A 16,714-nucleotide genomic window follows, 5' to 3' on the forward strand; every position below is an offset into this window, starting at 1 on the left:
CTCCAGGTTTGGTACCGCTAACCCACCTTCCTGTGAATTTTTTTTCATTATTTCCCTGGATATTCTTGATTTTTTGTTTTTCCAGATGAATTTTGTTATTATTTTTTCTAGCTGTATAAAATAATTTTTAGGTAGCCTGATTGGTATGGCACTGAATAAGTAAATTAATTTAGGCAGTATTGTCATTTTTACTATATTAGCTCTGCCTATCCATGAGCAATTGATATCTTTCCAATTATTTAGATCTGATTTGATTTGTGTGAAGAGTGTTTGGTAGTTGTGTTCATAGAGTTCTTTGCTGATGATTTTTAAATCATCATACTTATCCAGCCCCAACCTCTCTGCTGACCTTCAGTCTCACATCTCCAACTATCTATTGGATGTCTTGTAAATACCTGAAACTCAACATGTCCTAATCCAACCTCAATATCTTTCCCTACAAACCCTATCCCCATCCAAACTTCTCTATTACTGTTGATGGCACCACCATTTTCCCTGTCACCCTGGCCTGCAACCTAGGTATCATGCTCAATTCCTTATTCTCTCTCACCTCCCATATCCAATATGTTGCCAAGGACTGTTAAATTTTGCCTTCATTGTGTCTTTCATACGTGCCCCCTTCTCTTCTCTAACACTTTCACAAACCACCCTGGTTCAGTCCTTTATTACTTCAAGTGTGAACTTTGTAATAGCAGGCTGGTTGGTCTGCCTACCACAAGTCTCTTCCCACTGCAGTCCATCCTCCATTCACCCACGAAAATGATTTTCCTAAAGCACAGGTCTGATCATGTCATCTCCGTACTCAAAAAACTCCAATGGCTTCTTTTTTTTTTTTTATGGTTGTACATAAAATTTAATGAAAGGAGTTCTTAAATATAATCCTAGTAGATTATATAATCCTAGTAGATACAATCCTAGTAGAGTAAATATAATACTGGTAAGAGTATTTAACCAAAACAGCTAACCCACACATTGGGGCAGCTAGGTGGTGTAGTAGACAAAGCACCGACCCTGGATTCAGGAGGACCTGAGTTCAAATCCTGCCTCAGACACTTGACACCTATTAGCTGTGTGACCCTGGGCAAGTCACTTACCCATCATTGCCCCACAAAAAACAAACAACAAACAAAAATAATAATAAAACAGCTAACCCACACAACTTGGTTTATGTCAAAGCATTCTAAAACTCTGATCATGAATAACTTAGCTATTGCTAAGCACAAAAGAAATCTCGGGCATTATCCTGACAGGTGTTTAAACTAGGAACTATTAAACAATTGAACAGAACAGCCATGATTCCTCTTGACATTAGACAGTCTTCATTCCCTTTTTAACAAGCAAGTGGTGTATTCCTTTTTAGCTATATAGTCTTTTTTTCTGTTTATACATGTGTGTACATCTTTCTCTGTGTGTACATGTGTTATTTAAATTTTTTTTTTTGTGGGGCAATGGGGGTTAAGTGACTTGCCCAGGGTCACACAGCTAGTAAGTGTCAAGTGTCTGAGGCCAGATTTGAACTCATGTCCTCCTGAATCCAGGGCCGGTGCTCTGTCCACTGTGCCACCTAGCTGCCCCCATGTGTTATTTCCTACAACAATCCTAGGTTTTTCCTAGCTTTCCTCATTTTTTAAAAATCACCAAAAGTATGATAACTATAATCAGCCCCAATCTCCTTTAAACACGAATCACAAAATGATAGTTAGACCTCTGAGAATCAGACCTCAGAGACAGTCTAGTCTGCTTCAACCAACATGGAAAAAAAGAAACAGTTCTGTAACATATGGCCCTGTAAAAGAGGAAACTCATGACCTCCTGAGACAGCCCATAAAACTTTTGGATTCCTCTAAGTGTTAGGAAATTTTCCTTAATATCAAGCATTAATTTCCTTCTGTGCAACTTGAACTTACTGTTCCTAATTCTTCCCTATAGGCATGAGAACACAGGACCCATAGGATTAGCAGAACAAATTTAATTCTTTGACATGAAGCTCCTTTAGGTGGTTTAACTGTTACTGTTCACCTAATTTTTCTTCCCTTCTTTAAGCTAACATTCCACAGTTTCTTTTTTTTCTTTTTTTAATTAAAAAATTAAAAAAAAATTTTTTTTGCAGGACAATGAGGGTCAAGTGACTTGCCCAGGGTCACACAGCCAGTAAGTGTCAAGTGTGTGAGGCCAGATTTGAACTCAGGTCCTCCCGAATCCAGGGCCAGTGCTTTATCCACTATGCCACCTAGCTGCCCCCCATTCCATAGTTTCTTTTTTTTTTTTAATGTATGAGGTATTTTATTTTTTCCATTACATGTAAAGATAGGTCTCGACTTTTGTTTATACATGCTTTACAATTTCAGATTTTTCTCCCTCCCACCCCTCCCTCCCCCCTCCCCTAGACAGCAGGTAATCTGATATAGGTTATATCTATATATCTCTATACATATAGATATAGATATAGATATATATACACACACATATATATACACATAATAACATTAATCCTATTTCTGCATTAATCCTGTTACAAGAGATCCAATGGCTTCTTAACACCTCCAGGATAAAATATAAAATCTTCTGTTTGCCATAACCTGTCTTCTCCACTTTTCCAGTCTTCCCCCATCTTATACCCTGACACATTCTCTCTTTTTTATCATAAAAGTATTTTATTATTTTCCAGTTATTTGTAAAAATAGTTTTCAACATTTGTTGAAAACATTTGTTTTCATAAGATTTCTTCTTCTTTTTTTTTTTTTTTGGCAGGCAATGAGGTTTAAGTGACTTGCCCAGGGTCACACAGCTAGTAAGTGTCAAGCATCTGAAGTCGGATTTGAACTCACGTCCTCCTGAATCCAGGGCCGGTGGTTTATCCACTGCGCCACCTTGCTGCCCCTCATAAGATTTTTAGTTCCAAATTTTTCTCCCTCCCTCCCTTCCCACCCCCTCCCCAAGACAGAAAGCAATCTGCATTAATCATATTGTTTTTTTTCTTTTTTTAACATTTTTATTTCCCCAAGTTACACATAAAAACAAATTTTCACATTGATTTTTTTTCTTTTTTTTTTTTGGTGAGGCAATTGTGGTTAAGTGATTTGTCCAGAGTCACACAGCTAGTAAGTGTTAAGTGTCTAAGGCCACATTTGAACTCAGGTCCTCCTGAATCCAGGGCCAGTGCTCTATCCACTGCGCCACCTAGCTGTCCCCACATTGATTTTTAAACTTTGTGTTCCAAATACTTGTCCTCCCTCCCCACCCAGCCCCTTAAGCACTTGAGCAATTCAACATAAGTTGTATATGTGCAGTCATGAAAACCATAACGGACCCAGAAAAAAAAAAAAAACCTTTAGAAAGAGGAACCAACAAAAGAGACAAAAAAATTATACTTCAATCTGCATTCAGACACCATCAGTTCTTTCTCTGTAGATGGAATGCATTTTTCTTAAGTCTTTCTGATAGCACCCTGCTCCTCATTTCTTACAGCACAATAGTGTTCCACCCTAATCTCTGCTCCAAATTTTTTCAGTTACTTTTGCTAACTGGATTTTCCTCCATCCTATTTCCTCCCCTTGATATTTACTCTATTTTCTATCTTCTTTCATCCTATCTCTCCTCAAAAGTGTTTTGCTTCTGACTGCCCCTCCCTCAATCTGCCTTCCTTTCTTTCACCCCTCCGCCCATTATCCCCTTCCCCTTTCCCACAGGGCAAGATATATTACTATACCAAGTGAGTCTGTATGTTATTCCCTCTTTGAGCCAATTCTGATGAGAGTAAGGCTCACTCACTCCCCTGCACCTCCTCCACCTTCCCCTCCACTCCATAAGATTTTTCTTGCTTCTTTTATGTGAGATACTTTACCCCATTAAACCTCTCCCTTTTCCTTTCTCCCAGTGCATTCCTTTCCGAGCTTAATTTTATTTTTTTAAAGATATCATCATGGGGCAGCTAGGTGGTGCAGTAGATAGAGCACCAGCCCTGGATTCAGGAGGACCTGAGTTCAAATCCAACTTCAGATGCTTGACACACACTAGTTGTGTGACCCTGGGTAAGTCACTTAACCCTCATTGCCTTGCAAAAAAAAGGAAGAAGAAGAAAAATCATCAGCAAAGAGATATAGCTGAATCTATAGGAGCTGATGAGATTACTAGATGAAATAGAATAGAGGGAGAAGAAAGGAGGCATGACCCAGGAGGACCCGAGCCCAAATTCGGTGTCAGACACTCAACACTCACCAGCTATCCAACTCTGGGCAAGCCACCCAACCCCAACTGCCCCACAAAAAAAGATAAAAACATAAATGCTTGTGCATTTATGGACATATGGGATATTCTGGAATATCATATCCCATACCCTCCAATCCTTTAATGGAGAAGCTGCTAGATTTTGTGTTATCCTGGCTGTGGCTCCAAAGTACTTGAATTGTTTTTTTTTTGTTTTGTTTTGTTGAGGCAATTGGGGTTAAGTGACTTGCCCAGGGTCACACAGCCAGTAAGTGTTAAGTGTCTGAGGCCACATTTGAACTCAGGTCCTTCTGACCCCAGGGCTGTTGCTCTATCCACTCTGCCACCTAGCTGCCCCTTGATTTTTTTCTTTCTGGCTGCTTGCAATATTTTCTCCTTGACCAGGAATTTCTGGAATTTGGGTATAATATTCCTGGAAGTTTTCATTTGGGGATCTCTTTTAGGAGGTGATCAGTAGATTATTTCAATTTCCATTTTACCTTCTGTTTCTAGAATATCAGGGCAATTTCCCCTGACAATTTCTTGGGAGGTGATGTCTAAGCTCTTTATTGATCATGGTTTTCAAGTAGTCCAATAATTTTCAAATTATCTCTCCTGGATCCATTTTCCAGGTCAGCTGTTTTTCCAAGGAAATATTTCACATTGCCCTCTATTTTTTTCATTCATTTGGATTTGCTTTATTGTGTCTTGATTTTTAATAAAGTCATTAGCTTCTATTTGCTCAATCCTAATTTTTAAGCAATTATTTTCTTCAGAGAGCTTTTGTGCCTCCTTTTCCATTTGGCTTTTCAAGCTGTTGACATTTTTTCATGACTTTCCTGCATCTCTCTCATTTCTCTTTCCACTTTTCCCTCTACCTCTCTTACTTTATTTTCAGAGTCCTTTTTGAGCACTTCTATGGTCTGAGCCCAATTCATATTTGTCTTGGAAGCTCTGGATGTAGGAGCTTTGACTTTGTTATCTTCTTCTGAGGGTATATTTTGTCCTTGTCACCAAAGAACTTTCTAGGGTCCACATTTTTTCTGTCTACTCATTTTCCTAGCCTATTTCTTGACTTTTAATTCCTTCTTAAAGTGGAACACTGCTTTCAGGGTGTACTGTCCCAAACTTCAGGGGGTCCAAGGTGGTACAATTTAAGGAGAGGCTCATTGCCCACTACCCCTGGGCCTATGCTCTGGTCTGCAAGCAACCACAGGCCCGCTTGTTCTTTAACTGAGGAACACAATCCTATTTCACTGTGGCTCCAAGTTCCAACATGCCCACACCCCTCCCTGGCCTGGGCAGCCACCTGACTGCTTCCTGGGTCTGAGCATGGGCAAAACAACAGAGTCCCACCTCAGCACCAGCAGAGATCCCTGCATTTTCTCCCCCCACCCCAGCCCCCAGCTTCTCACCATCCATGGGCTGAGTTCCAGAAGCATCAGTAGCCGCAGCCAAGAGGTTCCTCTGGACTGGCCTGACACCTCCTCTTTGATCCATTGACAATAGCCTCCTTACTGTTCTTCAAACAAGATACCTCATCTCCCATCTCCCTCCTCCTGGCCATTTCACATATTAACCCCATGCATATAGAGATTCCCATTATCATCTCTGCCTCTTGACTTCCCTAGCTTACTTCAAGTCCCAGCTAAAATCTACCTTCAATAGGAAGCCTTCCAAATTCCTATATTTTCCCTCCACTGATTATTTCAAATTTATACTATATATAACTTGTTTTTACATAGTTATTTGCACATTGTATCTTGCCCGTAGACTGTGAACTCCTTGAGAACAGGGACAGTCTTTTTGCCAGAGTAGGTATTTAGATGTTTACTGAGTGGCTATTGAATTTTACCTAACTAGAATAGTATGTGCCCCACTATATTCTTTTCGATCAAGAAGCTATAAAACCCACAATGTTTGGGTCAACAATGGATAAACTACTAATCTCTACATTTTCCCAAGAGATTTAAGCATAAACAAATGTTTCTTGTCTTAAAAAAAACTCCATCCCTAACTCTGTTATATCCAAGTAACTTGCAATTTTTAAAATATTGGCTTAGGCCATAATCCTACTTCTTTCACCATTTACAGAGGAGTTTAAATATGCCCTATGACAATAATGGAATAATTAATCCAAAAATATTTCATAAAATAGCTCCATTAATACTGTTTTATAGCACCTACCTATTGAACATGAGCTATCTCAGGTTTTATGTCCATGATCCCAAACACCTGGACAAGTCAGTAAGATAAAATCCAGACAATTCAGTGAAAAATAAGTCAGTCAAACTGATTATTTTGCATTGGGGAAATACAATATGCATTTGTTGGACTGAATTTTCAACTGAATTGACTGATATTTTGGCATCATGTAGTCAGAACCATAGGATTCCTTGGTGTATTCTTTCCCCCACAGGATGTATACTGTGCTATGAACTACTACACCATACTTTTGACCTATACCCATTGGCCATATGACAAGTGCTTCCACATCTAAAGAATAACTACACTCCTTTTTGTTTGGCCTGGATAGCTCTTCCTTCTTTTTTTGTCCTTGTTCCTCCTTTCAGACTTGGAATGGCAGCTCCTTGGCTTGGCCCACTGCCCCAGCCTGTGTCAGCACTCTCTCTCTCTCCACAATCATCTTTTCCTTGATGGTTCTATGCTGAAACATCCATCACGGCCCCGCATGTGCCTCTGGATCTTATTACCAAACTGCACGTCTGCACTGAGTTTCCCCCATATCTCCACACATGAAGTATTATTTTACCAAAGGTCCTTTTGTGTAAGACCAACATAAGACCAACATAGTTAGGATCCACAGTGGGGAGACATAGGCATCTCCATCTTCCTGTGAACTATGATTTCCTCTAATTCATGCAGTTCTTCTACATCCCAATTCTTAAAGAAATTAGTAAATAATTGAACTTTTGACTCATTTAAAAAAAGAGGGGGCAGAGTAGTGTGGAAACATGACATCTAATTCTAAATTTTACATTAACGGTTTAACCTGACTTCCCAACACCTATAACCTTTATTACACAGCAATATCAGGTACAGTGTAGGTGGCTATTACATCTCTTTTATTTATCCCCCTTTTTTATATTCAATAGTACCCTTCTAGGAATCCTAGTCTTACAACATGAGACCCATGAAGATTCATAGAGGCATTCTATTCCTTTTGTATAATTTATATATTCTTCTACAATTTGTCAAGGGCAGCTAGGTGGCACAAGGGATAGAGTACCAGAGATAGCAAAAAGGATAGAATACCAGTTGAAAAGATGTGAGTTCAAATGCAGCCTCAGATGCTTACTAACCATGTAATCCTGGGCAAGTTCCTTAACTCTGTTCACCTCAGTTCCCTCACCTATTAAATGAAGGAAATGTCAAACCGCTCCAATCTCTTTGCCAAAAAAACCCCAAACAAGGTCACCAAGAGTTGGACACAACTGAATAACAATAACAACAAAATGCCTTGTCAAGGGAAAAATGTGCATAAATTCATATGCAAGTCAACATGAAAGAACTGGATTTTTCTGGGAATCTTAATGGGGTGGAAAATGTTCTCAGTTAACATACAGTCCAGGTGAGTTATTAACAAATCACCATTAAGAAACACTGGATTGGGGCTGCTAGGTGGCACAGTGGATAAAGCACTGGCCCTGGATTCAGGAGTACCTGAGTTCAAATCTGGCCTCAGACACTTAACACTTACTAGCTGTGTGACCCTGGGCAAGTCACTTAACCCCAATTGCCTCACTTAAAAAAAAAAAGAAAAGAAACACTGGATTAAAGAAGTAGGATTTATGGTTTATGGAATGTAGCTTCTTTGTAATAAAGTTTTCAACTACAGATTAAATTGATATGATTAAAGAAAACATTTGAAAAACATTTAATAGCAACATAGGATATATGACTGTAAGATCATAGATCTAAAGTGGGAAGAACCCTCAGATGTCATCTAATCCAATCTACTCATTTAACAAATGAGAAAAATGAGGCCCAGGGACATAATAATTTGTCATAGGTCACAAAAGCTGTTAAGAATCAGAGACAGGATTTGAACCCAGATCATACACATTCCAGGAGGCTGCCACTGGGTTGAGTTATAACCCTGGTACTATGGGTTATGTTACTTCCAATGCCTCAATTCTTTCCTCTTTAACATATTATTTCCTTTTACTATACCTTCTTCCATTTCAATGGGACAAAATTGAGTGGATTAGCAAAGAAAGGGAAATAGTTCTTTATAGATGAAAGTATGGAGTCAACTTTGGAGTATCTGAATTAATGATGGGAAATGGTGAATAATAAATAACCAGAAATTATGCAAAAGATAATGGATACTTGGTTAACTAGAGGGCACCTTTTCTTCTTTTTCTGCAACAAATGATATGCCTAATTAGTGACAGTTTTAAAGCCTATTAGCTAGTGGGAGTTCAATCAGCTCCTTTGCAATAGTGCCTGAGTGTGGCAGCAGGATGTGTGGCAGGGGAGAAAGGTGAGAAGAGGGTTAACCTCCTTTGTCCTTTCTCTCCCTACTGCCCTCCTAGAGTTTCAGGATGGGGCTTCAAACTTTCAGTGCTGATGCTGGGTAAACTCCATTGCCCCCAAAGTAAGACTATCCCACAAATTAATTTTTATTCTAGAAAATGCTTCCACTGATTTTAAAAAGAGATATATTTACTGAATTACAGGAGGAAGGCAGTCTGGAATAATAAATCTATATTAAGATCATTAACAAAATCATCAACAAAACTCTTCATGAACAGTTCAAAATGACTCTCCCAATGAGGTTTACTTGTTATTAGGCATTATTTACCCATTTTATGTGTCATATAGTGTTATCATATCACATATACAATATATTGTTAGCATGAGCTTTCATCAATAATTTGGGAACCTGAAAAATCCCTTGAATAATGATTAAAGAGTACTGTTTTAGAAACAACTCAGCATGGTAAATCATTAAAGATTCAAACATCAGCATCGCTTTGAAGTCTCCTCTGACATTAAAATTAGTTTATATGATCTAGGATTTGAATGCAGCACAACCACTAGATGCATCTTCCTAGCATTTCCAGATGGGAATTTTGATACAAAAGAAGATGGAAGTAGGATTTGTTATCACTCGATAGCAAGAATGCAATTTGGAAAAAATAACTTACCACTGTTACAGCATCATTCAACAGTGACTCTCCAAATACCAAGATGTAAAGTTGTTCATTGACATGAATATTTTCAAAGACAGCAAGCACAGCCACGGGATCCACAGCTGAAATCAAGCTGCCAAAAAGCAGGCTCTGTAGCAAAGTAATGTCAGTCAAGCCAAATGCTTCAATCTGGCAGATGCCAAACAGAGAGATCCCAATGCCAATAGAATTCCAAAGGGTCCCTACAACAGCATACCAGAATATGGTGCCAATGTTCTCAAAGAAAGGACGGGTTGGCATAAAATATCCTGCATCAAGAACAATGGGTGGTAGGAGGTATAAGAAAAATACATCTGTCTTCATTGCAGGTGGAGACTTTTCATCTACTCCAAATATAATCCCACCTAGTAGAAGTCCAACCATGATTAGAAGGCAGCTTTCAGGCACTATTGTGGGCAACTTGTGATAGAGGTGAAAGCCTGTGAGGAAGAATGATAACAAAAAACATTTTGATTATCTAAACATTATTCTCATGAAGAGTCCTAACTTGTCCTTTTTAAAAAAGAGTTTTCAAAATCAGAAAAGTAGCATAGTCAAAGCTTTTAATGCATGATATTAAGCGGAATTCAACTCCCCCTCTCCTTATTGAGTACATTCATGCTGAGTTAAAATTAGAAGGTAAAATTTGATAGTTAAAGAATTACACAGTTTGGGTTTTATTCTTTAGCACACTACTCCCTTTAAGAACTGTATAAATACTGTACTCAGAGAATTGTATAAGATTCTGATATTCATCCTCCTTTGATACATATTTAATTTTTTTCATTTAATAATCTTAAAATGGAATAATGTTTAGCATCCCATTTAAAAAAGAATGAGGCACACTCCAAAGAGCAAAGTCTATTTTCTGTAGAGAAAGAGCTTAGTATAGTGGGCAGAATGCTGTTCTTGAAGTCAGGAGTGACTAGGTTCACAATCTTCCTGACACTTAACTAACTACTTGAATATGAACAAGTCATTTATCTTTTCTGAGGCTCTTTTTTCTCATCTATAAAATAAAGAAAATAATATTGGTTATACCTACCTCAGAGTTGTTTTAAGAGGTTAACCGTAAAACATTATATGAATATCAGTCATTATTATTCAGAATCTGTCACATAAAACACAAAAACTCAAATATGCTCTATTAAAATGTAAGAACCAAGGATCTGGAAGAATTTATATTATTATCTCAGAAATCTTGGATACAAAATTTTATTTTTCTGAAGCTCTGCACTAAATCTGTTGCAAACTATAACTGATGATATTATGTGTGGTTGAGACAGTGTAATGAACTGAAAAGGAAATTAGCATTTTTAAGTAAGAGTTTTGAGCAGACTTTATTCTCTAAAACAAAACAAAAAACAACCCAGCTTTGTATAAAGTTATAGCAGGTAGTATATAAAAATAGTCAATTGCTCCAGCTGCTCAGTACTTATGGCCCCCTGTCTACTGACTTCACTGACCAACAGAGAAGGAAAGTAAATCCATTAACAACCAGGCCTCAGTGGGCTTTCAGGATATTGAACTAAGTGATGCCATTTACCCACAGCTATCATTATGTAATTGAGATGAAGAGCATAATAGCAGACCTCAATCTTCCCTATTTACCAAATCCCTAGGGCTTCTGTCAAGGATAAAATAAGAAACCACCTTTGCTGGAGTGTAATGTGGAATAAGGCTAAAAAACACAACTCCAGGGTTTCCCACTGTCTAAGCTAAAGGCTTAGCACCATGAGGTCTATTTAACTGCTGAGATCTAATAACACCATCCCTCCAAGACATAGAGGCAACTAGGAAGGCAATGCAAAAAGGAAATCTTTATTAGTAAGGACTTTCCCTGGAAATTTCCATATTATGGCTCTTCCACTCTGGCTTCACCTTTACCTTCTCTGCTTCTGTAACCAATGTGGGGAACCAACTAATGGGGATGAGGATAGGGGAAATCAACCTGGGATCTAAGCCTTCACTTCACTTCCCTGACTTCGCCAAGGCATACCTCCAGCCCCTTTCCAGATCTCCTTTATATCTCTTCTTCTGCCTAGAATGTAAGCTCCTTGAGGGAACTTACATGAATATTTTGTTTGTTTGTATTTATAGCCTCAATACTTAACAAGGTACCTGTCATATACTATGCCCTTAATAAATGCTCCATCCATCCATCCATCCAATGGATACAAGAACACCCTCAAGTTTCTCTGAAGAACTTTGAAATTGATTACATGACATGAGAGATTCTAGCAAAGGACCACCCAACATGGCATGCCTGCATCAAAGAAGGTACTATGCTCTATAAGCAAAGCAGAATTGCAGTAGCTCAAAAGAAACGTGAGATGTGCAAATTTAGAGACATCTCCACCCCAAATGTTCATGTGGACTATTTGTGCATGAACTGTGGTAGAATATTCGCAGCTCATACTGGTCTGATCAGTCACAGTCAGACTGTACCTTGACCCAAACATCATTTTGGTCCTCTTTGAAAATGAAGGACAACAACCAAACAACCAATTTATCCATCCATCCATCTACCCACCCATCTGTCCATCCATCCATAATTTATCTATCTATAGATCTAGGCAAAACCATATATTTGTCCCCCATTTCTACTTTCTGTGTCTTTTATTATTATCTCCCCCCAGGGGGGCAATGGGAGTTAAATGACTTGCCCAGGGTCACACAGCTAGTAAGTGTCTGAGGCCGAATTTGAACTCAGGTCCTCCTGAATCCAGAGCCGGTGCTTTATCCACTGAGCCACCTAGCTGCCCCCCTTTCTGTCTCTTTTTCTCCCTTTTTAGTGCACCCCAGACTCAGGGGTGCTTCTACACTGCTCTAGCCTCTCCTTCCATGGCAGAAAATCCTTAATAAAGTAATTTACACTAAGGCATTAGCAGTTTTAGTGCATTAATCTCTTCTATATTGTATATATTTTTAAAAGGCTCACCATGCAGAAAGAAAGAAGGATTTTGAAAAGCAAATATCTAATAACAGAAATCCAAAACTATGACCATCTATATGAGGACAAGTATTGTTCCTTTTACATCACACTATAGAGGTCAAATGGCATACCATCTCTAGATGTACATAAAGTCAGCAGTGGTCAGATTATCTTGAGAAGAGATGTTAAACAAAGGAACAATCCCAGAAACAGAAAACAGGGAGTGGAAGAAAATGAAAGTAGAGATAAAGGGAATCTAGGAAGCATAATCAGAAAAGATAATGATTAGATATTACAGGAATAGAATTGGTATGAATAAGAAAAGAAAGACTACTGAAAACTGATAAACATTTATTTAAAGGTAACAGCAGCCCTATAGCAGTTGTTTCTATCCATTTTTTAAAATAGGTTCTCCTTTCATCATATACAAATGCTTTAATTATTCAGTTTAGGACTCATAACTGAATTTTTAAAAAATGAAATACTAATAAGAATGAATGAAGCTGCTCTATAAGTTAATAAAGGGTTAAATAAATTTGAATCTCATTCATGGGTTGCATTTAAAAGCACAATTTTTTTTTGAGATTTGGTGGCTTAAAAAACAACAAAACAAACAAAAATTCATGACGTATTTAAATTTCACTGCCCTACCTAACAGAAGAATTGAATTGGACTCAAAAAAGGTTTTTATGAGCAAAGGGAAACTGAATTTGCAAAGAATACTACTATTCTTCCTGACAACTTTTGTCCAGATTCAAAAATAGAGCACTGATTACAATAGTTTCTGAAATTACTTAAAGAAATTCTTTTTAGCCATATTTTCTAAGTATTGGCTAGTACTTATACTCAAATATCAGAGAATTACGGGATTTAGAGTTACCAGGGACCTAGAGATCATCTGGTTCTAATCTAACCCTTCACCTAACAGATAAAGAACCTGAAGTCCACAGAAGTTGTATGACTTGCCCAAGGTCACGTTACTAACCTTTTTATATCATTTATATTATAGTATATTTTCTTTGTTCAGGTGTTCATTACTTTACATTTCTGGCTCACTTCTATTTAGACTATTTTAGGCACTGAGCCCTGTTTGGTTCAACTTTTATTATGGGTACATAAAACTCTGTGAATATAGGTGCTTTACAAATAATTTACTATTTTACTTCCACTGCAGCAGAAACTCATTAAGACGGAAAAGAGACAGGGCTATGAATCTACTTTCTCATAAGAGGAACTATCCTCTCTTGTAACTGAATCACATTAAAATTTTTGTCCATAAGTTGTGTTTATGGTAACATAGCATTCACCAGATTTTCAGACCATGCTTATTGAGCCTGATGTTTGAGCACTTGTTTTTAATTCTATTGTTATCCTATTGTCTCATGTCTCAGGCTCTAATGGACTTTCTGAGTCTGGAGATAAAGGATCATTTGTTGTTGTTTGTTGCTCAGTCTTTTCAGACTGCATGATCCCACTTGGGGTTTCCTTGGCAAAGATATTGAAGTGGTTTGCCATTTTCCTCTCCAGATGAGTAAACTGAGGAAAATAGGGTTAAGTGACTTGCTCAAGGTCCCAGAGCTAGCAAGTGTCTGGGGCCACATTTGATCTCAGGTATTCCTGACTCCAGGCCTAGAGTGCTCTATTCAGTGTGCCATTTAGCTGCCCCAAAGGATCACAGAATAGATTTAGACCAAGGGTCCTTAGAAATTATTGAGTCCAACCCTTTCATTTTACAAATGAGGAAAGAGAGAGGTCAAGTGATTTGTCCAAGGTTTCACAGATATTAAATAGGAGAAATTCAAACCCAGTTCCTTTAACTCCAAATCCAGGAGTTTTCCCATTATGCCACATTGCCTCCATGGTGGTTTGTACAATAGCTCCTGATATTACACATTATCAGTAAAAATTTTATTTTCTTTTAGCATATTGGTCAATTAGCAATATTTATTAAGTATCTATTATGTGCCAGGCACTGTGCTACATAGTGGATGCCAATAATTATTAAGGCCAGAAGTCTTTGTTTGCTTTGCTTCTCAAGAAATTCAAAGCGCTTTTGCAGCTATTTAATTTCCTATATCACTATGAGGTAGAGGTTGAAAACACCACTTCACAGAGATGTGGTTAGATCAATTGCCCAGAGTCACATTATTTCAATGTGTTCAAAATGTTCATTAAGAGCCTCTTATTTGGGGCAGCTAGGTGGTGCAGTGGATAGAGCACTGGCCCTGGATTCAGGAGGACCTGAGTTCAAATCCGACCTCAGACATTTGACACTTACTAGCTGTGTGACCCTGGGCAAGTCACTTAACCCCCATTGCCCCACAAAAACAAACAAACAAACAAAAAAAGAGCCTCTTATTTGCCAGGCACTAAAGAGACCCAAAATAAAGGGAAACAGTCTATGTCCTCAAGGATCTTGCATTCTCTAATAGGCAACAACATGCTCATACAGAGACATGCATGCAGAACATACATGAAGTAGCAAGAAGGCCATTCCTGGGAGGCGTTAGTACTTTTCTGCAGAAGATGACACTTGAGCTGAATCTTCTAGGGTGAATGTTAGACTAGGGACTCAACCTCCAGAATGGTTGTTCATGGCTACTAAAGACACAGAGCTTTCAACCTCACTAATCACTGAAGAATGTATCCCCACTTCTTTTTCCTACTTTTCTCTGAATCCATCAACCAACCAACAAACAGTTACCGAGAGTCTGCTACCTACTGGAACCTATGCCAGTTTTGGGTTCTGTAGAGACAGAAAGGAAACAGTTCTTGCTGCAAGGACATAACATTCTCTGAAGGACACATGTACATATAGAAATATATTAGCATATTTGATGTATCATATATTATGATATATTAATATACTGTGGTGATAGATCATGTATTATATTTTGTATGATATGGCATATATTACATTATCACATATAGCATTGTGATATGATATTATGATGTGATATGTAATATATCATGCTATCATATGCAGATAATCTATTAAATAACACAAAGTATAATATATGAATATATCATACAACAAGGATATATTAAAATAATATGTAATGCAATACATTATATATAAAATTTTATATATTATATTACATAATAAACAATAGGGCATGTAATATATTTTATATAAGATAATACATCTTATACACTATAACAATAAATTCATAAATTATAATATATTAATAAAATAAATATATGGTAAATTAGGGGGTGGGGCATTAGCAGCTGGGGAGACCAAAAAAAAGAACAGGTAGAGTTGGAACCGATTTGAAGGAGTCAAGGGATTCTAAGAGGCATATTCCAGGAAAGAAGGAACAGAGATGATGGATAATGTTGTCATTTGTAAGGAACAAGAAGAAACTCATCTTTGTTGGGCCTTAACATACAGGTAGCAAAGTAATGCATAAATAAGGTTGGATAGGTAGATTGGGGCCACGTTGTAATAGACTATAAAATACTAACAGAGAAATTTATTTTCACTTTCTGTGAATGATGCTCAAAAGCTGTTGCATCTAATTACTGTTGACCTAACTGCCAAGCAGTATGTCATCACTAATACTGAGCACATAGGAATCACAGCACAACATATAAAACTCTCCAAATATAGAACCAGGTACAAGTCAAGAAGTTAAAAGCTATATAATTTTTCTAGTCAATTTGGAATAATCTAGGCATCCAGTTCAAATAATTCAAGTGAAATAAGAAAGAACATTAAAAAAGGAAATGTAAATTTGCAATATCTAATTTGGTTTTAAGAAACATATACATATATACATCTATGTAGTACTATATATTTCCTGTATGTACTAGTATATAATTTCTTAAAATATCTAACACTAATTTTAACAAATTAATAACAAAATGCTCTACTGGTGGCAGCTTTTGTAATATTTTTCTTCTACATATATTTTTTAAATTGTATATTCTTTTATTTTTCCTTCACAAGGAAGACCGTGTATCCAACACTAATGGAATGTTTGGTTGTCACATTAAATGAGTCAGGGTACCAGGACTGAAGGCAAGAGTTATTGACAATGTCAGAGTCAGTTGTTATCCTACAATTGATACAATGGAAACAGAGGGTTTCAGCAAATGGTCCTTTTACTAAAATCATATGAAAATGGGGCGGCTAGGTGGCGAAGTGGATAGAGCACCGGCCCTGGAGTCAGGAGTACCTGGGTTCAAATCCGGCCTCAGACACTTAACACTTACTAGCTGTGTGACCCTGGGCAAGTCACTTAACCCCAATTGCCTCACTTAAAAACAAACAAAAAAAATCATATAAAATCATGTCATATTCAATTTCTTCTGGTAGAGGTAATTCTGAAGGTGGTTTAAAAGAAAGCCAGAGAAGAAAAAAGGAGAAAAA

At 37.5% G+C, this 16,714-nt stretch overlaps 1 protein-coding gene across 1 annotated transcript in view; it reads right to left on the bottom strand.

Moving 5' to 3' along the window:
* Window positions 1–16,714, bottom strand: part of SLC9A2 (solute carrier family 9 member A2) — a 126,650-nt gene that overhangs the window by 91,240 nt on the left and 18,696 nt on the right. The window contains exon 2 of the mRNA XM_043997537.1: window positions 9,381–9,844. Within this exon, the coding sequence (XP_043853472.1) occupies window positions 9,381–9,844 (464 nt within the window). The remainder of the gene's footprint in view (window positions 1–9,380; window positions 9,845–16,714) is intronic.

Source organism: Dromiciops gliroides, chromosome 3, assembly GCF_019393635.1.
Source record: "Dromiciops gliroides isolate mDroGli1 chromosome 3, mDroGli1.pri, whole genome shotgun sequence".
NCBI lineage: Eukaryota > Metazoa > Chordata > Mammalia > Microbiotheria > Microbiotheriidae > Dromiciops > Dromiciops gliroides.